This window comes from Podarcis bocagei (assembly GCF_964188305.1).
Source record: "Podarcis bocagei genome assembly, chromosome: 2".
NCBI classification, from domain to species: Eukaryota; Metazoa; Chordata; class Lepidosauria; order Squamata; family Lacertidae; genus Podarcis; species Podarcis bocagei.
In genome coordinates this window covers 39,414,599-39,441,558 of record NC_138126.1, presented here as the reverse complement: position 1 = coordinate 39,441,558, position 26,960 = coordinate 39,414,599, and the positions used below count along the sequence as shown (strand labels likewise).

The 26,960-nt window shown below is 43.1% G+C and overlaps 1 protein-coding gene across 7 annotated transcripts in view; it reads right to left on the bottom strand.

The window, feature by feature from the left end:
- ITPR1 (inositol 1,4,5-trisphosphate receptor type 1) overlaps positions 1–26,960 on the bottom strand; it is a 209,969-nt gene that overhangs the window by 179,686 nt on the left and 3,323 nt on the right. For all 7 annotated transcript variants that reach the window (XM_081183918.1, XM_081183917.1, XM_081183920.1 and 4 more), the window contains one exon: positions 6,652–6,759. In XM_081183918.1, the coding sequence (XP_081040044.1) occupies positions 6,652–6,743 (92 nt within the window). In that variant the 5' untranslated portion in view covers positions 6,744–6,759. The remainder of the gene's footprint in view (positions 1–6,651; positions 6,760–26,960) is intronic.

Below are 26,960 nucleotides of genomic sequence, written 5' to 3'. Positions count from 1 at the left end.
TGCAAGAATCTGGAAGCTTGTGTGTGTGTGGTTTTTTCTGCATTTTTATGATTTTTTGTGACCACTGGGGCACTCTGCTGTTGTTGTTTTTTAAAAAATCTGGGTTTGAATTTCTGTGTGGTGGGTGGCTGAGGGAACAGTTGGGGAGGGGTTTGCAAGAATCTGGAAGCTTGTGTGTTTTTTCTGCATTTTTATGATTTTCTGTGACCATTGGGCCACTCTGCTGTTTTTTTAAAAAAATTCTGGATTTGAATTTCTGTGTGCTGTGTGCAGTTGGGGAGGGGTTTGCAAGAATCTGGATTTGAATTTCTGTGTGCTGTGTGCAGTTGGGGAGGGGTTTGCAAGAATCTGGAAGCTTGTGTGTTTTTTTCTGGCATGGAGAGGCTGCCAGTTCTGATGTTTCTGCGGCTGAAGACTTTGCAGCGGAGTTCCTGGAGGTTGTGAAGACGGAGGGCTACATTCCACAGCAGGTCTTCAACTGCGAGGAGACCGGGCTGTTTTGGAAGAGGATGCCCAAAAGGACTTTCATCACACAGGAGGAGTCCAGGCTGCCTGGCCACAAGCCCATGAAGGACCGTCTGATCCTGCTCTTCTGTGCCAACGCAAGCGGCGACCTGAAGATCAAGCCCCTGCTGGTGTACCACTCGGAGAACCCACGGGCCTTCAAGAAACACAAGGTCGACAAGGAGCGGCTGAGTGTCATGTGGCGATCCAACAGTAAGGCTTCGGTCACACGTGTGCTGTTTGTGGACTGGGTCAATCATGCTTTTGGCCCTGCTGTCAAACAGTACCTGCTGGACAACGACCTGCCGCTGAAGGCTTTGCTTCTGATGGACAATGCTCCTGCTCATCCTAAAGGCCTTGAGGAGGACTTGTTGGAGGAGTTCAGCTTCATCAGCATCATGTTCCTGCCACCTAACACCACGCCACTGCTCCAGCCGATAGATCAGCAGGTCATTGCCAATTTCAAAAAACTCTACACCAAGGAGCTTTTCAGGCGATGCTTCAAGGTGGCTGATTGCACCACCATCACCCTGCGGGAATTCTGGAAGGACCACTTCGACATCGTCACCTGCTTGAAGATGATCACCACGGCCTGGAACGGGATCAGCCAGAGAAATTTGAATTGCGCTTGGCGCAGCCTGTGGCCGGACTGTGTGGCACCAAGTGACTCTGATGCACCAGAGACAACAGTGGTGCAGGACATTGTTGCCTTGGGGAGGACCATGGGCCTGGAGGTCACAGAGGAGGACATCAGCGAGCTGGTGGAAGAGCACGACCACAAGCTGACCACCCAGGAGCTGGTCGAACTGCAAGCAGAGGCTGCGCAGGAGCAGGCCTTGCTGGAAGAGGAGGAAGCAACTGAGGAACGGCTGTCCTCCAAAGAACTGAGGGACATTTGCCTGAAGTGGAAGGATGTGCAGGCTTTTGCACAGCGGCACCACCCTGACAAGCACGTGGCACATGACCTTGTGAACACTTTTGATACGAGGGTCATGTCGCCTTTCAGGGAGGTGCTGAAAAGGCGGATGAAGCAGCAGACCATGGACAGGTTCTTCAGCAAGAAGCAAAGAGTGGAAGAGGAACCTTCTTCGAGTTGTCCCCCAGAGTCTTAGAAAATGTACTGTACACTTTGTTGATTTTTAAATGTTTTTCTGTCATGTTTAGAAACTTAAATTATTGTTCCTTCAATTTTTGAAATGCTCTTTACAGTATGTGTGACTTTAAAGTGCACTTAATAAACTCTTGTTGTACCAAATTTGGCTTTGTATGGGCTTTTTTTGACCATAGGAACGCATTAATTGATTTTCAATGCATTCCTATGGGAATTCGTGATTCGCAAGACGAAAAATTCGCTAGACGAAAAAACTCGTGGAACGAATTAATTTCATCTTGCGAGGCACCACTGTATTATGTTTGCAGTAATAAAATGGGTTTTGGTGATCAATAAATAACAGTGTATCTGTTGATTTACTGCAATTTAAAGAGGCATTGCAAAGTATAAAACAAAAAGAGTTACATTTGTAGCAGTCAGCCAGGTGGAAGAGGTATGTTTTCATTAGACTATTAAAGCACAAGGAATATTTGACAGCCACTCTCTCTGGAGAAGGCGTTCCGCGGTTATAAAATAGTGTATCAACTTTGTAAAAATGAGCAGAGCATCCATAAAGTCTCATATTCCATATGCCAGTCTGAATAAAATTGCCCTAGCCCGATGTTTTAAAGGACTACAGCAAAAGACTTTTACTTATTTTTAAGACCTCTTTGGAAATGCTTTCCACCAGAAAGAAGGTTCTGCTCTAAGTCCCTGCTAACATGGAAGACAGAAAGTCCCCAGAGAGGGAGTATTTTAGACATACTTTGATGCAGAGAAACAGGAAAGGAGAAGAAACCACTATTATTGTACAGCACGGTGCTCAATTCCATTCTCATCATCTATTGATAAACCTCTGACATCCAGAAGGTACCTTCAAGTGGTGGATCTGTGGACCAAGTACTGTAAAGAAAGTCTATTGTCTATCCAAGTGTTCCACTAGCCAAGGCAGGGATACTTCATGCAGACATTCTAATGGCAACTTTCAGGGTCTCAAAGTAATACAGTTCAGCTGCAGATTTAGGAAGATAGAAGATGAGGTGCCATCTTGGCCTTCTTCCCCTTCTAAATTTTTATTTTCCCAGCATGCTCTTCCAGTCTCAATATTTATTTTTCTGTAGGAATGTGCAGCAAGAAAGACCATAACAGAGATAAGATTCCAATAAAAATGCCCTTGGTTTGTGAGAAGAGTTAATGGCAAAAAAATTACAATATATGCAGTGGTTTTATATATATATTTATATATGCAATTGTTTATATATCCTGTGAACAATTCCAAGTATGCACACTTAAGAGCACAATGTAAGCCACTTTAAGTGAAAATAACTCCACCAGGGAGGCATTCAACAACAATCTGTGTAGTCCATAGGAACGTTGGTTTCAGTGGCCATGTTTGCAGCAGCAAGCCAAACCATGACCTAGCACAAACGAGTAAACGTGCTGATTTTTAGGGAGGAGATCCCAGCCACTTTGCTCTTCCTTGTAGCTCAACACAGCATGCCACGCTTGAGCTTTCTCCTCCTTAATCATGACTTATACCCATGGTTTGTTCTTTGCTAATGATTGTGGTGAAGGAAGGGGGCACTTAACCACAATCTGATGACATGTTAAGCCAAACTTTGCCTTCGCTGCTGAACTACACTGAGTTAACGGACTGGGAGGAGCCAAGCATGTTGGCTCTCTCTGCACCTGGTCGGCTCACCACTATGCGTAAACTAGGTAATGCCCTCAAGATATGTTGATACTGTTAGTTATTTTTAAAAACGTCTTCTTAATGGAGTCCAGGCAGTCACACGTCATAGAAATTCCACTTAGGACTTGCAGTTATGACTTGCCCCCTTGACAAATTAAAACAACCTTCCACCCCAGGGCTTTCATATGAGGGAAATAAATGCTATATGACTCCCTCACAACTCCCCCGCCGCCTTCTCTCTAAACTAAAGTTCAAAAAGGAAGGAAAGAGACCAGCTCTCAGCCTTAGTATTGCTTTAACAGGACTAACATATGCTCTGAGACTATGAATAAGGCTATACTTGATCTTCATCCGCAGCAGGGGATAAGGAGGATAAAAACACCCAATGCAATAGGGAACATTGGTTCTGTAACTTTAAAGCAAGAGGGAATATCAGCTAGACAGCTATTCACTGCTACAGCGCAATGACGTGAAAAGGTGAATCTGCTGAAATTCTCTGTTGCATCTGCCCTCCCACCTCCCCAGAAGTATCAAAGGATGGGGAAAGACTTGCTCAGGAAAGGGTAGGAGGAACTGAGTATCAAAGCAAGAAGCCACCCTAATTTTATGAAGTTCAAAAAAAGTCTTGCAGAAAGCATCCAGACAGCTAATTCTAGTAGCTGAAAGATTCACCTTGTTCCAAAAATAGATCACAGGCAAGGGAGCATTATTCCAGGCAAACAGATGATCAAAACAAAGATTACACAGCTTGCTTAGTGTTCAAAAGGCAATTAGGTATATTACAAACTAGGAACCAAAGCCATTGGAGCACTGTATTTAGAAAAACAGAAGCAAGGCTGTGATTAAGCTTCAAGTCATCATCTCACAGGAATATTAAGCAGGATTCAGCTTCAGAGAAATATTTACTTGAACAAAATATCATTACTGTGTTTAGCTGTATTCAGATCCCATTGTTCTTGAGCTCTTAACATGTAAACCCTTGCACAGTTGCTCCGACAGGGTGTTCTGGTGGTTAATGGCCGACTCAAGACTGCTTGCTGCCCAAGGCAGAACAACAAATATTGTATCCAAGGCTGCGCAAGTTATTTTGTCACCTGAGGTGGTGTCTAGCTCAGGGAGCAGTGTTAGAAAGTCGGATCTATAAGCCAGGCACTAAATGGCTCCTTAAACCAAGGTTGCAGTCACCAAAACAGAACGTCTAGTTGCCACTTTGGGGGGCAAGATGTCTATAAAGTCTTATTTTTTTCGAATGACTGTCAGATGTGATTGATTCTCAGTTAAACATCCGACTAGTTCAGATGAAACCTTGAGCTAGGTATAGAACTTTGAGAATTTAAAGAAATACAATAACTTTACCCAGGGACAGTCCACATATATATTGGCCTAATCAGACCTCTTTTTCTTAATGGTGACTACTCCTGCTCAGGCTGCACAGAAAAGGCATTTTGGTTCCAGAAATTCATTCTGATTGTGCAGATAAAATATAACTGATAGAATTCTACCGGTGGTGTGAGAGGGTGGGGTATTAGTGTGTTAAAACAGTCCAGGTCCTATGCTTCCCAGATGGTGGAGATGTCAGGCGTCAGGCATCTTCACTTGGTCAAAAGCCAGGTATATACTCTGACTGTATTGGACATCTGCTTCTAGAACTTCACACTGGGATCCTCAAAACACACAAATTAATTCTGCCGAGGAGGAGGAGAGAAGCCCTGGCCAGAAAGCTTAAACTTATGTCATTACAAAGGAAAAAAAGAAAAGAAAATACACCAAAATACTTCTTCTACATATGAATTAATTATACAGGTTGGTAGGTGTGGGGAGAGAATCATATTTAACAATGCACAACCTTTTTCATCAACTTTCCTGGCTTTACTTACTCAGAGGACTCAACATTTAGTGCAGGGGAGGGGAAATTCAGGCCTGCAGGCCAAATGTGGCCCTCTAGACCTCTCTAAGTGGCCCTCGAGACTATCTCTCCATGTCCTCTTTGAGTGCTTCTGCCCAGATAGAATTAGCAGGATATGCTAATTTAAACACTGATGTCTTCAAAACATAGCTTTATTCTTATTTATTTAATCGTGATCCACCTTTCCTCAAAAATTGGGAGTCCAGGGCAGCAAACAAGGAGATTTAAAATTACAAAAACGCAACAAGAGAAAGGGGAATAAAACCATTCAACAGCTATAGGCATTGTTCTAGAATGCATGGGCAAATTAAAAGGTTTTCACCTGCTGCTGAAAAGAATACACTGTTGGTGCCAGGTTTAATTCCCTCAAGAGGGCATTCCACAGGTAGGATGCCACCACAGAGAAGGCCCTCCCTTTTGAACATGTGTGAGATAGTTCCCCTTAACCTGTTAGCACACGGGCAGGTTGGTATGGCACTCCTTCAGACATCTGGCATCCAAGCAGGGCCAATGCTATCATTGGGCCAACTAGGCCACCCCCTAGGGCACACAACTCAGAGGGGCACAGTTCTGGTCTTTGAGGAGCATAATTTTACACATATTAGTTTATATTATCTCTTAAAAGTTTCTGAGAATATTTTACTTTCATTTTATATATCAGCACCATGAATTAGACTTAGTAGCAAGTGGCGCGGGGGGGGGGGGGAGGCAAGGGAGTTCTTTTAGAACTGATGTAACACAGATCAATTTGGGAAACCTGCCAGTATCCTAGCAGCCAAATTCTGTACTAGTTGAAGCTCTGAAACTGTTTAAGGGCAGCCCCACATATAAACACCTTGCAGTAATTCGGCCAGGAGGTTGTAAAATAGAAGAGGTTCCAAATCATTAGTATTTGCCCTGTCAAGGGTCTCGTCATCATGCGCGGCACACTAACTCTTCATACAACCTTCCACATTAGGCTAGAGAATAGTTTCGGGTTCCCTACTGTCATTCAATTTGCTATCATGCCAATAAGCTCCATTCTGGTCCCTCATCTCACTGTTTCCTCAATTTTCTCGGTAATAAAGAGTGCCCCCTAAGAAGCAGAAGGCAATGACATAGTGTTATTCTCTCTTTGGATTCCGCTGCCAGTTCCTCATCTAGATAGTAAACCACAGAGCTCCGGGTTTCAATATTCTGCCGAGACTGCCCTGAGCAACAAAATGAAGATGAAAAAGCTGCTGCAGTTGTTTTTTTCAAATCTACCTTAAGTGAAATGTTTAGATTCTGCTGAAGCAGATTCACTCACCTGGGAAACTTCTTATCCCAGGATTTATAGCTGCAGGGAAGGAAAGAGACACCCAGCGCTGTTAAACACAAGGCGATGACAGCGTTGGCTTCTAGACAACCATGCTTATTTTTCCTCCACTGCCAGCTCATTAAACACACCCTGCGGCACCTGAAAAATGGCTCACTTACCCCAACGTGCTGATAAATCCATTTGTTGATCCCTCTGCGTACAAAGAACATATGTCTCCAATATGCAGGAAACTTGACATTTTGTCGGACATCTCTGGCTTGTTGGCCCTAAGAGAGAGAAAACAAACTCATCATTATTTATTAGACATTTGCTCAATTATACTCTAAGGGCAGGCAATTAAAGTCAATGGAAGTTTTGCCACGTATTTATTGTAACTATATATATTATTTTTATTATTATTATTGCATTCCCCGGAATACAAGTATCAAATATCTAAGCCTTACTGGCTGAAATTAATGAATGTGACTAAGTTAGGTCCATTACAGTTTATCTACTCTGCATAAAATTTAGCTGAGTGCCACCTTTACAGATTAAACCATCACTATACCGCTTGCAACAAATTCAATAACTCATGATCAAAACTAGACATTTAAACTTATTCATAATATATGCAATGCCCAGGCTTGAATTATAGCCTGCGGTTCAGGTACCTAAAACCTACTGTTGCTAGGGATTATCCAGAAGGAGCTGAGTCGAATGACATTTGTGGCTTTTTGTCCTCTCCTTTGTGAGTTAGGGAAGAGGCATACCTTAAGTGGTGGAATAGAAGGTCCCTGATTCAATCCCTGCCATCTCCAGTTAAAATAATCAGGTAACAGTGATGGGAAAGGCCCCTGCTGGACATCCTGCAGGTAACCAGCCCAGATAAACCAATGGTTTGACATGATATAATAGCTCAATATGAGTTTACCATAGTCTTCTAGAAATGTTGCTGGGCATCATCTTCTCCTACGATAAATACTAATGCAAGGGAATCATCAGCTTATCACTGACGCTTAAAAACCCATGCAATATGAGAAGAATGCTGGGTTGACTGGACATCAGTTTCAAAATATTGGCCAGCACCACATCTCTGATTTCATGCAATGCAGCAGCTGAACTGACAGGCCCGCCGGTTCATTGCTTTCTCAAGAGTAGGTGAAAACAGCTCACCAGCAAGTGTTAAACTCAGTGCCTCAATGAAGAAAAACAAACCTAAATCTAGATGTCCACAGACAATTCAACAGGTTGTGAAGTATATTATTTATGAATGGTGAGACTGCTAGGAGTAACTGTATAGCAAGCATAAAGGCCATAGTGCAGGGGTCAATGTGTGAACAGTATGCCCACATTGGCAGGTCCAATCATGCAGAGCTTTCTCAGCCAATCAGCAGCCTCACAAAAGGGTACTTGTCTGGAAATAACCCATTCAGTCATCTCCATTTGTGTGGTTGCACTATTTATACATGGGATTGTGCAACTAGGAAGGAGCCCTCATGATATGGGGAACGCTTGTAAAAGTTTGCCCTGATTCCTCTCTCAGCAAGAAGTGCACACAAGGACAAACAAAAGACCAATGGAGATAGAGAAATTATTAAACACAGCATTAGAGTTGTTTGGAAGTTGATATAGTAGTATCCAATATTTTTATTGCAATGTAAACACAGCCTCTGATCTGCAAATACGAACCGTGGTTTTTTTATTTTTGTTCTTTAAAAAAAGGTTTACACCTTACTCCTACAGAGGAAATCATCAAGTATACAGACACTTGGGAGTATAAAAACTGAAGCGAAAGAATGACAATTGTTTCTGAACTAAACCGCTCTGTGTGCTGTGTTTCATTAACAGTCACTTGGCTCTGCTTATTCATTTTTCACCCGCTGACCCTGCAGAGACCTGTGACTAATTAAAAATTTCAGGAACAAGCCAGCATGTTGTAGCTCTTAAGTGTGACCAAGTGCTTCACTACCAGTTCCCAACACCCACCCCTCATGACACAGCTCAAGTAGACATGCAAGCACTGAGATTATTTCTCTTTTGGTGGAGAAATGGCTTCAAGAGCAAGAAATGTGGCACTTATTGCAAAACACAGCCCTGACATCATAAGGGGGAGAACTGTTCCCATTTCATTGAACATTAACTTGCTTACAGTGAAAGGTACAGATCAAGCATATTAAAGCCAACTGCGAGATCAGCCAAGGACAGCACTTGCAGCTCACACAAACACACCTGAAAGAGAGAGATTTCAAGCTCATTTGGGCTAGTTTGGGTTTCTCTCATTTGGGCTAGTTTGGGTTTCTCCTGAGAGCCTTTTTAGTGTAACAAACTTGAAAGAGTTTACAAGCAATTTGAATCTAACCTGTGATCTCTCAGAAGCCATGCTGAGAAAGGGAGGGGAGTCCACAACTCTGAACAACCCCAGCCAACAAAGGCCAATGGTTGGGGATTATGAGAAGTGTATTCCAAAATTTGGAGAACACCAGCTTAGGGAAGACTGTTGTAAACCATCAGTGCTGACTACTTTGACTGGCTAAGGACGTAATTTAACAAATTCTAATAGTACCGTATTGGCCTGAATATAAGCCTCACTTTTTTTCCCAAATTCCGACTGTGAAAAGTTAAAGTGCAGCTTAAATTCGCGGGTGGCGCTGTGGTCTAAACCACTGAGCCTCTTGGGCTTGCCAATCAGAAGGTCGGCGGTTTGAATCCCCATGATGGTGCTGAGCTCCCATTCCTCTGTGCCAGCTTCTGCGAACATAGCAGTTCGAAAGGACACCAGTGCAAGGAGATAACTAGGTACCACTGCGGCGGGAAGGTAAACAGCATTTCCATGCGCTGCTCTGGTTTTCCAGAAGCGGCTTAGTCATGGTGCCCACAGGACCCGGAAAAACTGTCTGCGGACAAATGCCAGCTCCCTTGGCCTGTAAAGTGAGATGAGCGCCGCAACCCCAGAGTCGTCTGCAACTGGACTTAACTGTCAGGGGTCCTTTACCTTTACCTTTTTACAAAAATTGGCTTTTACGATATAATTGCTGAGACAGACATACAGTAAAACGGAACAGGTGTGAGTGCCTGCAGAATTTTAAGAGAGTGGCTTATATTCAGGTTTTTTCTGTTTTTTCTTCTTTTTTCCCCCTTAAATTTTAAAGGTGTGGCTTATATTTGGGCCAGAATGATAAAAGAAAGAGTTTTAAATAGCAGAGGCATCCAATATCCACTGAATGGTCAGCTTTTTGAAACCAGATTTTAGGTTCTCTCATGCAGCCTGATTAGAGAAATTTTGGTGTGTTAGTTCGTCTTGCCTGCAACCAATTTAGTGGGAGTGCAGGCTCTATAAATTCTTTCAAGCTGCCATGGGCAATGACAGTCAAATGGCCTAAACAGCCTTTGAAAGAAGCAATTGAAGTCGTTCTGAGCTCAGAAGAATGTTCTTAACAACATTTTATACCAGGTGTTCTCACTCATTCCCTGCAAATAGGCTTTAGTGATTTTATATGCATTGTTGTAGAATAAAACACATCAGAAAGCATTTTTACCCTAGAGAAAGTTAAGCCACTTACAATTACTGTCCCAGATTGTTCCTACCTGTTTGAATGTCCAACCAAAGTGTGTGTGTGTGCGTGCGTGCCTGCGTGCATGCATGTAATAGAAGATATGTTATTAACTTAAATCCCAACAAACACACACCAGCACTAAACCCTCCTGCATCCTTAGCAAGCATTCTAGCATACAGAATCCTGTTGCTTTTAATTGTTCCAGCAATCGCACCATCCTCTTCACTTCCAACTTTCAGGGGAAAGGAGTATTGTTTATGTAACAAAAATGGCACCACCCACCTACAACAGGAGGTATCAGCAGCCTTGGGGAACCTCGACGTTTGCAGACATACAACAAAACTTTGGGGGGCGAGGGGGATCATAAGGGGAAAGCCCAGAAGCAGCACAATGAGGCTGGAGCATGCAAGGAATGCCAGCCGGCTGTTGGAAAGGAAAACCAGAAGGGGGTAATAGAATAAGGTATCCTGGGAGGAGGATGTTGCTGACTTGAACACTAAACAAGACGACTCCATAATACACTTGGTCATAATTGTCACCAGTAACTGTTTTCAAAATATTACATCAATATTCCAGCACCAAATCTTTAAAAGCAATCCAAATACATAATAAGTACCCCTTAAGTTCAGAGGATCCTTTACTCCTGAAATGTCAATCCAAGGTTATTATTCCCAAGAACTCCCTTCTAGATTCAGCCAAGTCTGTTAAGCCCCAAATTCTTCCTCAGACAACAGCCAGAGAGATGCTGTTTAGAGATCACAAGCAGGGAACGATAGCTGGCTGTCCCAACATCTGTTTTTCAGGGATATGTCTGTAGCTATTGTTATTTTTGTCCTAGCTTTCCTCCCAGGAGTTTGAGGTGGTATACATAATTCTTCACTTTCCCATTGCATTCTCATAATCGCACTGTGAAGCAGGCTAGGCTGAAAGACAGTGACTGTCACAAGGTCACCTAGCAAGCGTCATGGCTGATTTGAACCCTGGTCTCCCAAGTCTTAGTCCAACACACTCTCTGCAGCACCACACTGGCTCTGTTAGGATTGCCCTCTTAGGATTTGAAAATGATCTCCAATTGTAGATCATTAGGTAGTATCCTTCTATCAGGCAAGGAACCTACCGTATATTCCCAATTTTTAAATAACAATGAGATTCCTTTAGAAAACAAAGATAACTACTTTGGAATAGAGTAGAAATAACTTGTATGCATATTCAAGGCAGTTTGTAATCAGTTTTCAAGGGCTGCAACAAAGCTAGTTATAGCCCCCACGGAATTCAGCTCCTTAGAAAAACAGGAATGCTGTCAGTAGTACAGAACTCAATACTAGTTTAGACTGGAGGACAATGTCAGTAGCATGGAGCTGGATCCAAAATCTAGCAGATATCATTATGCCACTCCATAGCTATACAGTGGTACCTTGGTTTTCGAACGTAATCCATTCCGGAAGACTGTTCGAGTTCTGAAACGTTCGAAAACCGAAAACTCAATAGCCGACAGCTAGGCCTCAGCATCTTGCACTCAGAAGACGCTGCGTGGCATGTTCAACTTCCGAGGCGTGTTCGAAAACTGAAGCATTCACTTCCCGGTTTATGGTGTTTGAAAACCGAAATGTTCATCAACGGAGATGTTCGAAAACCGAGGTACCACTTTAATCTATATATTCAAGTCACAATGCCGACTCAGACTAGAGTAACTCACCAGGTTACTTTTCCCTCAAGCTCTCCTACTAAATACTGTTTTAACAGGGGACAACATCAAGGGTCATATGCATGCAGCAATTATGACCCCATCTTTAGAATTGGGCTATCATGCCCTTCTTCAAGTATAACAGGAAGGGAGGGAATGGAAGGGTTCCCATACATTAAGCCTACTACAAACAATGGTGGCAATTTTAGACAGGGTCAAAATAGAGCTCAGAATGAATCATAAAAGCATCACTACAAGAATGAAGGAGTGATCAAAGAGCTCACAGAAGTACTCAGTCAGGGAAATGCTTCACAACACACAAACTGTAGTAATTAAGCACTTGACATAAATATTCCTCCCTATCACCATTATCAGTTTCTCAGCCACTGTTATCAGGGCATTCCTTAACAATACAAACATTTGGCAGTTGCCCTAGAGCCATTGCCATCACTCCTTGTCTTATACAGTATTCTAACTTCAGCCATCCCCAGAAGACACTTGCTTGATTCTAGCCAATAGGGCTGCAAATTATAATTGGCCATTAACCTACTAAATCTTCAGTTACGTGACCAGAATTATGCTTCTTTAGCATATGTTCTACATAAGTGATCCCCAAGATTCCCCCCGCCCATGGACCACCTGAAAACTGGCAAGTGTCTTGGCCAACCATTTAACGATATATTTATTTTTTGCCTTATGTAGCAGTTGTGCCGGATGGCCTTTAATTTTGTTTTTACAGACCTTCCATAGACCAACTGCCGCAGACCACTTGCTGACCATGAGTGGTCCATGGACTGCAGTTTAAGAACCCCTGCACTACACAGGGTGTGAGGGAGGTTATAGCACCATCAGGGGTAAACTACAGTTCCCCCCCCCCCAAAAAAAAGAGGGTCGAGGAAGTAATGTGATTTCACATGTATGGTGTGGATGTGATCTTATTCATTGAGGTGGTGAAGTTGTGGTCTGGGGCTGGACTACTTTGGACTGCAGGTAGATGCTCACACAATGAAAAACATTGTCGGAACTTCCCCCGCCCCATAAAATGTATACACCACTGGATTGTAAAAAAAACCAAAAACCTTAAAGCGGTTTACAAAAGATAAAACAGTAAAATCAAGAAAAAATTACAACACTATTTTAAAACATACAAATGTTTAAATACTAAAACAGATTAAAATTACCTCAACATTCTAAACATCTGGGTAGGCTTATCTAAACGCAAAGGTTTTCAGCAGGAGCCAAGAACACAGGACACTAGATATCCCCAAGAAGGGCACCAACCTAGATTTTTCAATTTGACTCTCTCTACCTCACATATAGTTTTTCTTTGTGAAGGGCTTTTTATTTTACGCATGCATCCAACCTGCAGCCTGACTGACACAAACATCACTGTCAGACTCAACATCTTTTTATACTTTGGGGGAGCAAGACTGATGCAACTTTCAGTCTCTTCCGTTTCATTAAAAGCAAAATGCTTTATTCAAAATTATACCTGGTGGCTAAGAAAATGACAGTGTAGTCTTTTAAAAGCCACAAGTTGGTGAGGAAGCATGACTGCTAAAAGTGTTTAATAATATTAAAGAGGAAGGTAGAGAAGGACACACCAAAAATAAAATATAAACAGGAACAAGGCAGTTAGTGCAATTCATCTCCATGTTCATATACGGTATTTTATCTAATCTATCTATCTACACACACACACAAACCTCTCACACACAAAGCAATAATGAGTACACTCTGATCTTTTCAATTTGTAGCCAAATACTAGCCTTTTAACATGTCTGCGCTCTCTCTCTCTCTCTCTCTCTCAGCAGTTTAAATCTGAATCCAATCCACCATTACACACATTTTTGATATGCAAAGTGATTTATGCCAAAATTACTATTGAGTGGTGTAAAACTAAGTCATACTGTGGGTAAGTTAAGTTCATTATTTCAGAGGGTCTACTCAGACTTACGTTTTATACTACCCACTGTACAGTTAAAAAAGCACACTTTCCATATATATCAACCTATGTTCTTAGTCCAACCTACTTTATTTTTCCGTATGTGTTACCCCACCCACCCCTCTTCTAATGCCTTCTACCTTCCCCCAAAGCACCTCATTTCGGATGCAGCTGTGGCCCTTCTTCAGACTTCAGGTTTCTGGAATAAAAAACTGGGAACAGTTCCTTGCTGTTTTGGATCCCTGCAGGAAGTCTGCCTGCTGCTCTTCCCTGCAGCAGCAGCAGCAGCTGTCCTCTCTTCGCAGAGGCTGGAGGTGATCTTAATGCAAGCAAAACTAGCCTCTTGTCTCTTACAGCTGCCTGTGCAAATATCCCGTCTCCGCAATAAAGTATCGGGATGGCTGTATGAAACGGATGTGCAGTAATCACCTGAACAAGCGCATGCTTTATAGGAAGAGTGTCATGGGCGGGCCAAGAGATCTAGTTTTAGAGAGGAGAACAATTCCCATTAGGATAAAAAAATAATTACGAAGCTCTAGTTTTGGCCCACATAATGCTAGCTTTCCACTTCGCCCTGAGGCAGAATGTAACGCAAAACACGAGTCAGTTAAAATGACATTCTCCAATGTTTCAGCAACTTGCACTTGACCCTAAATAAATTTAACCGGGGGGGGGGGGAGTTAACTCAAAAATGGGTTTATTTCCGATTATGTTTGCTAAGCTCCTGATGTCCATTCCCAATGGGTTGTATTCAATGAAAGCATCCATTTAGAGCAGGGGTCAGCAAACTTTTTCAGCGGGGGGCCAGTCCACTGTCCCTCAGGCCTTGTGGGGGGCCAGACTATATTTTGAAGGAAAAAATGAACGAATTCCTATGCCCCACAAATAACCCAGAGATGCATTTTCAATGAAAGCATACATTCTACTCATGTAAAAACACGCTGATTCCCAGACCGTCCGCGGGCCGGATTTAGAAGGCGATTGGGCCGGATTCGGCCCTCGGGCCTTAGTTTGCCTACCCATGAATTAGAGCAAGGACTTCTGCCCGAACAACAGAACTCCCTCAACTTGCCCCTCATCTGATCTAGGGGGCTTGAGGAGGAAACCACAGAACAGATTTGTGGGGAAATGTGGGAGTGACAGGGAGAGGAAGTTCCACAGCAGAGGTGGAAGTGCTTGCACCAATGGAACAACTTCAATGAATTATAGTCCATTTAATCTTTACTGTATTAACAATAACCAAAGGATCTAACAGGTTATTTTAGGTCACAGAAGACAAATTCCAAATGAGCTCTTGAAGCCAACTCTAAAGGCACAGAGCCGAAGAAAAGTAGCCAAGTGTCTGATTCCACTAAGCCCTGCCTGTCCAACCTAGATTTGAATTGTCAAATTCTTGGCTGAATTCCAGAGTTGCATTAAAACGATGGACAGTTTATAAGCCTGCAATGTACATACTCTTTGCCCATACTTGGATGAAATGCACCGTGGATATAAAATGCCATAATGAGAAAGTAGTGATACAGGACAGAGTAAATTCCACATGGCTTTTTTGTTTTGTTACAATTTCTTACAATTTTTTAATAATAAAGTAAAATAATAATAATAATAATAATAATAATAATGAAGTATTGCACCAGATGCCCTCCATGCCATGACTTAAAATGGTGAAGTAATTCTACTATTCACCATACCTAGATATAGGTTTTAAAAAAAGTTTCCATTCTGCTTGACAGTTCTGAATGCAGACTCACATAATCCCTTCACTCAGGAAAAGATAAAATGAGGTTCTTGCTAATCTTTATATTAAGTCATATGTATGGTTCTATAAAAGGCATCTTCAAAGGGAGACAGCGTTTAACCTTGTTCACTAAGGCTGCTCCACAGCTTACAGCAGAGATTCATGCATTTCTCTACAGATATATACAGTGCAAGGGGCTACAGCTTTTTGGAAATTCTGTGTACCACATCGTATTCTTGTTTGAGCCACATTACGACATCGGTGAATGTTAAACGTTAAGGCATGTAACAGTCCTTAATCTACAGTTAAAGTTTGTCAATCCACACCATTTCTTAATATATCTTCCACAATACCCTTGAAATGAACACATACCGACAACGTGGTCCTAAACATGATCAGTTAGAGGTGGGTTGTTGTTTTGTTTTGTTGTTTTTTCTTGCAGATACTTACAGTTACTATTAAAAGCCTTTGAGAGAGATATCTTCCCTGAAAGCACCACAAATCACGCTTAGAATTAGCTTTCACAGTTACTGTATTTACAATTCGAAATGCTAGTATGAACCAATATGTATACTTGGTTTTAAAAGATAAACAACAATCTTCTAGTTCCAGCCATCCAGCAACACATTCTAGACAAAAAATGGTCTCATGACTCAATATAATGCATTGGGAAAGGGCTGGTAAGCATTTCCTTGCCCCTTCCTCACTTTCACACCACGTGGCTTTAAATGAATGCCTAACCAGGGCTTTTGTCTCTGTGGGACAGGGGTGGAGAACCCAGTGCCCTGCATATGTTGCTGGGTTACAATTCCCATCATTCCTGATCACTAGCCATGATGGTTGGGTCTGATCTGCAGGGCACCCGGCTCCCAACCAGTGCTACAGAATTTGATATTTAATACATAAAATACATAAACCTATTCATTGCTTGCCTTCTGTCCAGATGCAATTATTACCATTCTGACTGGGTCAGGGGAAGTAGTAATTTTTAAAAGAATTAACAGCAGATCCTCAAGACCAGCATTCTGCTGACATTGGCCAACCAAATGCCTCCATGGCGGCCATCTCTGCTTCCTCACCCTCCAAGCATCTGGTACTAAGGGATACACTGCATCTGAATGTCAACATTACATACAACTAGAATGGCTGATGGTTATTAACTGGTCTTTTCCTATCGCAAAGCTATCTGAGCTAGTAAGCTACCATCGTGTGGGAGCGAGCACCCTAGGTTAATAGGGTCCTGTGTGAATAAATTACCAGTCTTAAACCTACAGCTAATTTCATTGGGTGACCCTGAGTTTTCTGAGGTCTTGTCAATGGGAATAAGGAGAAAGGCATTCTCTGTCGCAGCTCTGAAATGGACCCACCTGATTTCTTCTTTATTTTATTTCTTTCACCTGTTGAAGACAGGGCATTGTATTTAAGGGATATAAGGATAGACTTATTATTATTATTATTTTATTGATTGATTTTATATACCACCCTATACCCGGAAGTCTCAGGGAGGTTCACAGAACAAAATCAAAATATAAAACCACAATGTATATAATCAAAATAAAAACAACCCAATAACACTCCACAAAAAACAGCCACATTTTAAAAGAGACTTACAGCCTCTCTCCTTTTTTTTTTTTTACACTTATTGATACACAAGTGTTAACTCTCCTGAACCAAGTGAAGCCCTGAGAAGTTGACTAGAAGTTCTACGTTATATCTCCCCATAGAGTCATTTCCTCATGGGACGGCCCTTAAATAAGACCTTAGTTATAAGAGGGAGGAGTTAGTGCTAAAATGCTTCAAAGTCTGTTTGTGGGCAGCACTGATAATGAAGGCACAATCTCTAGCAGGTAGGTGAGGCATGACTCCATTCAGCGCTCTATGCAGTACATACAAAACTTTTCTCCCAACAGTTTAAGCCCATTTAAAAAGCAGTAGCTGCCCCTTCAAGTGTGAAGCGACTGCACAATCTGACACACAGCAATTTTTCTTGACTTCTTCCTAACTAACCAGAACGAATTAAGCGGGGCAAGCTAGCAGGTGACTGGATGAAATTCAGCACAACTAAGGGATGGGCTAAGGAAGGATTGATAAAACCACCACCAAATTATGGACCAATACCATAATGGGAATTCAGCTCAGTTACCTATTTATCACACTACTTATTGAGTCCTGGAAAGTGACAGGTTCCATCACTTCTCTTCAGTATGGCCAATGGGCAGAGATGATGGGAGTTGTCTACCAGACTAGGAAGCCCTGTACAGAGGATGAGTAACATTTGGAGGGCCCTAACTAACTAGGAGGTTAGTTACTTGGAGGTTGGACTCGGTTGGTTAGTTACTTGGGGGTTGGACTCGATGGCCCTTGTGGTACTTTCCCACACTCTGCCGGCTGCGCTGCCAAGCCCCGCGGCTCGGCCTGTCAGCGTTACCGGGCTCGGCGGGCGGTAATTCCCGAAGAAAGCCGGCGGCGCTTGAAGAGCTGGCAAGCCCCCATTTGCATGTCTGTTTTCCGCAGCCCTTGGAGAGGATTAAGTTCCCTCCTTCCTGCCGGGGAACCTCCAAGCTTTGGGGGGGGAGGAGGCAGCAAAGCGAGGCAGGAAGGAGAGCGCGGCTTGGCTCCTCGCCGCCGCCGCCCCGCCTCTCGCCGCCGGACTCGCCCGCCTCCCTCCAGGCAACATCTCACGGCACACTAGTGTGCCGCGGAACAGTGCTTGGGAAACACTGTACTAAAGGAAGGAATTTGCTTCCAGAAACCCAGCTTTCAGACTCCATTAATAGCCAACGTGCTCAGCCATCTGACACAAAGAAGGTTTCCCAAGCCACAGTTGTGAGAGGTAGAGTGTGGCACTTGCTAGTGGAGAAGCAAGCCCTTCTTCAACCCAGTTTTGTACAGACCAGTCTCCTTTGAGCCAGCCAGTATTGAATACAGGGCTGAGTTCTCCCGATCTGAAATGAGATTTCTAATGTTGATAGAGCACCCTTCATTGATCACGCAAGGATATTGTGTAACAGCATTTTGCAATACAGCTCAGCTCTTTGCAAAGAGTAACAGGTTTTCAAGAAGCCAGAAGAGGAACATGCTTATTTTGCCTCTGGGAAGTATGAAAAAAGAAACCCCAGCCGCATTAGTTACTAGCCATAGTTGGCTACCAAGGCCAGGCACAATTGGAGGATCCCTTATGATGCCTCAGACCCAAGTTTCACTGTACTGTACAACTTACTGGGAGAGACCTAGCTGAGCATCGAAAGAGTTTTTAAAGACTTTGGGCTCAAGTCCACATAGCACTCGATTGGATAGATTAGTGTACATTGAGGAATATGATCTGAATGCATGCAAATGCTAATACAGGATCCCAAATGTTAGGTGCCTTCCCTTGCAATATATTACACAAAGAGGGAGAGACCCCTAACTTTCATAAGATACATTTGTCCATGCCTTGACTGATACTTCACCCAGTCAAAGGAAGCAGTCATATTGCACAGATGGCTTTCAGGAAAAAGAGAACACTTCTGTAATTTCGTGTGTGTCCCTCTCAGTTCCAAATAACAGGGATCTGCCCTGCAGTGAACAGAAGAGAACTTCTATTGCAATTCAGGAGGCCCAAACAGAGCCCTTTTTTGCAATCCAATATGAGCAGATTCAGTTTACACAGTGCAATCTGGGATTTAAAAAAATGCAACACTGCTTTATCTGCTATAAATGGCTGGCTTTTCAGCTCAAGTTATTGTGCGCTAGCAATTCTAATCCAGCATATAAAAACATTCCACTTAAACACCAATTTTATAACATTAAACCTGCACTGATGCAACAGCAATCCTATTTTTACACAATAACCCATGATCTCCAATTCATAAGGTCCTCTGCCTTTCATGAGCTATTTGTTGGCAGGGATGAGAGCCATCTCTCTTGCCGTACATTACCTGCAAACAGTGCTTTTTTCTTAAGAAAAAAATGTTTAGGGGTACTCTCATTTTCCTACTACGATTCACAAAATGTTTAGGGGTATGCACCCCCTGCTTTCCCCCCCCCAAAAAAAAACACTACCTGCAAAAGTAACTTGCACAACTTGTTGGCTTGTAGGCTCATTGAAGTCATGCATGCAAGCACGCTTAGGTATGGTAAATAACTTGGGGTCCTGAGAAGCAGCTGCAGACACGTTAATCTGCCCTCAATGCAACTGCAACACATCCTCAGGGTGCTTGAAGCGTAGCAGTCCCAGCATGCAGCAGCACAAATTCTTAATACAGCTTAATTGCAATAAACTGAAGGCTTACAAGTGTAAAACCAATTACAAAAACATATCCACACAAAATGAAATTTCATCAAAACATTTAAAACATCCATGATTAAGAGGTCTAATAAAACAAGTCTATTAAAACAACATAAGAAAGCAGATAAAACAGCAATTAGATCACAAGGTTAAGATCAGGAGAATGCTTGTTTAAACAGGTGTGTCTTCATGAGCCAGCTGACTGCCAAATGCAAGATTTATAGGGATATACCAGCTGAAAGTTTGTGCCAATATCCCTGCCAATAATTTTACTCATTCAAATGTATGCCAGCACCAGAGAGATTCCATGGACAGGATCTAACCAGCTAGTTTGCCTTTCCTCCCCAGCACCTTTTGGCAAATCGGAAGGAAAGGACTCATTTTAGAACTCGGCACAAACGTTCACAAACTGATAGATTTTACTTCCCTTCATCCCTTGATTCACTAGTGAACCAGATGTGTCCAAATCTAAAGCTACCAGAAAGTGAAGCAAACGAAGAGTTCTAGAATCTCAAATCATTTTAAGCTGCCTGCCCCTCAGAGATATACAAAGGGCGTCATCCCACTGCTCCCAACCAGGATACTCACTCTTCTCCCGCTAGGTCAAACTCAGTCCCAAGGCATACAAGCTATACACTTCTCTGTCTTTGGGTCCTAACCTCATACAAACAGAAATCTTAATACAGTCTCTTTCACTGAAAACACAGGTACCCATCTTCAGATAGGGTATCTGCAACCTGAGGGACCCCATTCTGACAAGAGTTTTTCATCTCTTGCATGCGGCAGGTTGCTTGGTTTAGGCCAGAGATAGACAACTAGTGGTACAGATCCTGGCCCAACCCTGAAGCACATGAAACTGTTGTTGGGCCCCGACAGCACATCTATCTTTTAAACAAGTTACAGATAGGTAGCCGTGTTGGTCTGCCATAGTCAAAATAAAAAAATTCCTTCCAGTAGCACCTTAAAGACCAACTAAGTAGTTCTTGGTATGAGCTTTCGTGTGCATGAGTGTATCTGAATAAGTGTGCATGCACACGAAAGCTCATACCAAGAACTACTTTTAAACAAGGTGTGGTAAAAATCTAGCCCACAGATTCACACACAAGGAAAAGAAAATGCTTTTCAAAAACTGAGAAGTAGAGATAATCCAACACCTTTTTGGTGTGTTTTATATGGCACACCCTACTCATTAGCTCCTTACAGAGCCTGCCCAGTTCCAAGAGGGATTTTTTGTGTGACATCTTTTTGTGGTGGGAATTTTTGTGTGGCATCTTTTAAAAATGAAGAAGCAAAAACCAAAGCTTGGCTACTGAGTCCCATACATGATGAAGCAAGGGTGCAGACCTGCCTTAGGTGCTCCGAAGTCCTATAATTTCAGTCATTTAAACAAACATTTGAGTAAGTTTTAAAACAAAGATTACTTTTTAAAAATTGGTGAGCTGCTTTGCGTAGCCTCACTAGAACTAACACTGGTTTTGTTCCCCACACATTGAATCTTTTCCCCTTCAGTCCAACTTTTTCTGTAGTTAACAAGTTTTTCTATGATGAGAAGTTCAGCGTACATAACGCCTTGCCACACCAAGTATTTTTAGCATGTGCTCCGGCACTAATTGTCAGTACCTGTGAGTCTCAGCCACAGACACCACCGACTAAGCAGAAAACAGGAGTCAAGATAATGCACATTTTATAGTCACAGGGACAATTCCTTATTTAGAACTTGCAAGCTTGTCAATACCTGAAGATTAGCTTTCAGAACAGAGAAGCCAAGCCTGGAATAATAACAGAACTGTCATCCAGTATAAATAGTACTCTTGCTACCAGCAGCTTCCACGATCAACCCAATCATTCAGAGATGTGCTCCCAAGCATTTTGCCAAGTACTCAGGTGCTGCATGTCAACCTTTGTAGAAACTGGAGCTTTCTGCCCCCTAAAACCAGCATTTATCTTGTGATCCCTTGTAGTGCATTGGTGGGGTGGCTGGATGAACTCTTTAATCTTATGCTCACACACAAGCCTTTTCTCAACTTGGTCCAAGAAAAACGAGCAGACATCTTTCTTACCACTGTAATTCATTTATTATCATCATTTGGCACCCCACCAGCCTTTGTCAGGGCAGATAAGGCCCTGAAGGAGGACTATGCTTTCTGGACAGTGGTGATGCCTCTGAGAGTCCCCTGCACCTTTAACACAGTCAGCAGTCAAAAAATCTTGTGTGCCGTCATTCTTTGCATGATGTATTTCTTTTATCTATTTAAACAATCTATATACCACTTAACTGCAGTCACCCCTGCGTGATTTACAAGGATACAATACAAAAAGCAAATGGCAGCTGAAACTATAAACCTACACTTCAATTAAAATGCTTGCTGGGATATTTAAAGAGTCTTCAGCAGGCCACAGAAGTTCTGCATGGAGGAAGTCAGTTCCATAAATTTGAGCCCGCAATACTAAATGTGCAGCTCCTGGCAGGATACGAGCCATGCATCTGAGCTACACGGGACCACAAACAGTCATTCACCTGAAGATTTCAGGGATCAGGCTGGGAATATAAGGGACTGGGCAGTCATTGAGTATCCTGGACCCCAATTGTTAAGGGCCTTGCAAATAAATACATACAAGAACCTTGAGCCTGCCCCAGTAGCATATAAGCAGCAGCCAGTGCAAAGTTTTGAGCCCCAGTGTTATGTGCTAGCACTAGTCTGTCCCCATCAAAAATCTAGCCACAGAATTTTGTGCCTGCTGGAGCCTCCAATCCAGGCACAAGCATACTTCTTATCTATTGGTATAAGAGAAGAGTGATGCTACACAGGGGCTGTCTCTGGTGCAGCTGGCGGAACGCTCAAGGTGGTACCTTACTTTTTCCAAGGCACACTTTAGCTCATCTTGTGGCACAGCAAATGCATTCCAGAAAACACTTACTGCTGGGAAGGTTAGTTCAGCTATAACTGTCCATAAAGGGATTCCAGGGAGGGTGGGAAATATACCTCAGACATTCTCAAAGCCTTCCCATGCCCAGCTGTGTTTCACTTTGAAATGGAGACAACATCCTCCTTCCCATTCACTGTGATTTAGAAACACATAAAGGTGGCGGTACATAGAGTACCTAGAGGGACGCGGGTGGCGCTGTGGGTTAAACCAGAGAACCTAGGACTTGCCAATCAGAAGGTCAGCAGTTCGAATCCCCACAACAGGGTGAGCTCCCATTGCTTGGTCCCTGCTCCTGCCAACCTAGCAGTTCGAAAGCACGTCCAAGTGCAAGTAGATAAATAGGTACCGCTCCAGCGAGATGGTAAATGGCATTTCCGTGCACTGCTCTGGTTCGCCAGAAGCGGCTTAGTCATGCTGGCTACATCACCCGGAAGCTGTACGCCGGCTCCCTCGGCCAATAAAGCGAGATGAGCGCCGCAACCCCAGAGTCGGCCACGACTGGTCAGGGGTCCCTTTACCTTTTACCTAGAGTTTAAGCTAGTTGAACCTGCAATTCCAACATGCAAGGGGACTAGTCATGGCATTACTCAGCAGGGAGAGAAAGACACTTTGTATATGCTTGGTGGCAGTGGGGAAATGAGTCAAAAGAGGAGTTCCAAGGCTGAGATCCGGGTCAGATTAAACCCAGCTCACCCACAAACAGAAACAAAAGGAGCCCTTGTTGATGTTGTCCATTTATTGTCTGTGATACTGCACCCTTTGCCAGCTGCAAGGGTTATGAGTGAGGCTACATGATTCTTCACTATTCATAGTTGTGGGTCAACCACATGCACTCTCTCCATCTAATGCACCCTAACGTTTTATCATGGAATGAATACCAGAACACATTGCTCCAGTTCAGTTTCCTCCCCTGAAGTTGCCAAGAAGAATGTCAGGTACACACCAAGTTATATTCTTCTATGATAGGCTTGGCATTCAAGCAAGCAGAGTAATTAGTTGCCTTGTCCAGCGTCCAAAAAGAATGCCATCTTGGATGTAATTTCTGGTGTGCAGAAGACTTCAGTTTGGCAAAGCTACCCATCTCAAATTAGCTCATCTGACTGTACAGCAACTTCACCAAGACTCTCAATCAGCATTTCTCAGACTGTGCAATAGGATGCCACAAGAGCTGAAGCATGCATTGCAAAATCAAATCACTTTACTAAAGGTATCCATTACTATATGCCCTCAGAACAGGGAAGTCCCATGAAGTATCTATCTCCCCATCATCCTGAGAGAGTGGGAACGTTTGCCTCAAGTTTCCCTACAACTGACAAGAGGCAGGGCATTCAGGAACATTACCTCTGCCCAGAAACAACAAACCTGTCTCCCAACTCATGAGTGACTAGGCAAAGAGGAAGATGGGATGCTAGGAGAAAATATTAACTGGGCTACCTTGCAGTTGCAAAAAGGGTGCCTATCCATGGCTTTGGATAACTAATTGAAATAGCTCTATCTATATACAGTTTCAGCTATATCCAAATTACAAGCACTTAACTCCTCTCTGGTTTATTAACTGTTGCAAATCCAATTGCTGGGCACGAATCTACGATTCTTGCAATACAAGTGTGCCTTGAAAAAAGGAGTATAGCCTACACTTTCACTCAGAGCAGGGTGAGAGGGCTCCTCACAGAGCCGATAAAACTGGTTACAGAAGATATATCAGAGTTGGTCTAGCTTCTCAGGCACCCAGATAGGAAAGCAATTGCACTCAAAGGCCCACTGTCAACCTGAGGGAACACCTCTTAAGCAAATACCTGGGAACAAATCTAATGGCTTAGGATTCATTGCTTTTCTTTTGTGGAAACCCTTGGCTTTTAGCTAGGATTCCATATGAAGTCCTAAGCCAAGCTTGCTTGGCTGAAGTGGATAAAAAGCTGTATCCGTCTCAAAGCTCCACTTGCCTCCTTACACGCATCCTAATTTCCTGCTTTTATTGCACCTTCACTCTCCCGCTTATACTTCACCAATGAGATTTCAGCAGAGGAGAAACACTTGATGTACTTGTTGCTCCATGAACCTGTTGACGATATCCATTCCCAGGGCTTTCATGCTGTCCATGTCTATGTGAGAATTCTGCATGGTAGCTACCCCCTAATTGTCTGTCTCCTGCTACAATCACAGGAGCATCACCTATGAGCCTCAGGACGTTTGTAATGACCGGATTTATGTTTCTCACCTAACCACACTGGGTGCCCATGCTTTGCATGCAGAAGGTGGCAGTCCCAGTTCAATCAAGGCCTTGGCATCTCCAGTTTGGCCTGGGATAGACCCCTGCCTAAGATAGCTGCTGCCAATCGGTGTAGCCGAAACTAGGCAAAAGGGATCTGTAGTCTGACTCTGTAGAAGGAAGCTTCCCACGTTCCTAACATCCAGACACAAATAAAAGTCTCTTAACAATTGCCAGTAGTACCAGTCTTCTCACCAGGCAGCATACTGTTGTAAATTTTGGAGCCCTATTAGAGGAGTAATACACTGCTCAATTTAGTGTATTATTATTATATTGATTATTATTTTTCCTGTTACAGGTGGGGACTTTTTTGTGTGCTTTCTGGCTCCAGCAACAAAATATTCTGAGCAGTGTCTGATTAGTCTTTAAAAAGAAGTCAACAGGAAGCTAAAGAACACACAATTGAGAAGTATGTGGCTTTTTCCCCTCCTCAGGCCCAGTTATTGTAGTCCAGGAAACAACTAAATATTTAGACTGTTAGACTAGTTACCAAGACCCTCAGAACTAGCCAGCTGCAACTGCCCATCTTTTGACCATTTAAGACCATCTGCAGCCAAATCTGCAACAACATTCATGTGTGTTTATATAATACATCCTTTAACTTATGTATCAAGTATTCTTAAAAGCTTGAGAGAAGGGACAATGCACTCTCAAATGACTGTTAAAGAGGCCTATCCTAGCACAGCACTGCACATTCTTAAAAAGGCACCATGGAGGGTGAGGGCTGAGGGAGGATTCAAAAAGGAAAAAGAGCAATTCAGAAGTACTAGCAATATTCAAAGTAACAGCCTCTTTGCCCAACCGAGATACAACTTTAATAGTTCTTTTTGAATTGATCTGATACAATGTACCTAGGGATCACTTTAACCCTGTGAACTTACCAGGTGGCTGCCGGGAAATTGCTACCTTTCAGCTTCCCATCTGTATTATGGGACCACAGACTCATTTGCCTTACATGGAAGCAAGACCTACCTTCCAGGGTTGCTTCTTGGGAGAAAAGCAATGACAAAACTAGACAGCATCTTAAAAAGCAGAGGCATCACCCTGCCAACAAAGGTCTGTATAGTTAAAGCCATGGTTTTCCCAGTAGTGATGTATGGAAGTGAGAGCTGGACCATAAAGAAGGCTGATCGCCGAAGAATTGATGCTTTTGAATTATGGTGCTGGAGAAGACTCTTGAGAGTCCCATGGACTGCAAGAAGATCAAACGTATCCATTCTTCAGGAAATCAGCCCTGAGTGCTCACTGGAAGGACAGATCCTGAAGCTGAGGCTCCAATACTTTGGCCACCTCATGAGAAGAGAAGACTCCCTGGAAAAGACCCTGATGTTGGGAAAGATGGAGAGCACAAGGAGAAGGGGATGACAGAGGACGAGATGGTTGGACAGTGTTCTTGAAGCTACAAACATGAGTTTGACCAAGCTGCGGGAGGCAGTGGAAGACAGGAGTGCCTGGCGTGCTCTGGTCCATGGGGTCATGAAGAGTCGGACACAACTAAACAACAACAACAATATAATGTGCGTGAAGCACTTTGGAAAATAACGTAACACTGACTCAGCTTGCAGGTGACAGAGGAACTCTCAGTGAGAATTGCTCTCCACCATCTCCAACTGTCCATTAAGTCAAGTCAGTTGTTGAATCCGCCCAGCAGCCTACTTCTGCCCACCCCCAAGGGTAGCACCTTGAAATCTGAACAGTGCCCTAAATGGTACAGTGCATGCAACCTTTTCAGAGCCCCACTGTGGTGCAAATATAGCATTTCCCCTTTCCTCCTGAAAATGAAAGAAAGATACGACGTACACCAGTTTCACCTAACATGCATCTTCTAGTACAGCAGGAGCCAACATGGTGCTTCCTACAGATGTCATGGGACTCCATCTCCTATCAGTCCCAGCCAGCATGGCCAGTGGTGAGGGCTGCTGGGAGCTGTAGTCCAGCAACATGTAGAGGGCACCACAGAAAGTGGCTATGCTTGTCCACTTCTAATTGCAAAGGAAGCTACCTCATTTTATACCAAACACGGTAATGTGACTGTTGAAATCGAGCCTTTATCATTATACTCAACCTGCTTTGTGATAGTTCAATCTTTTAGCATAATGT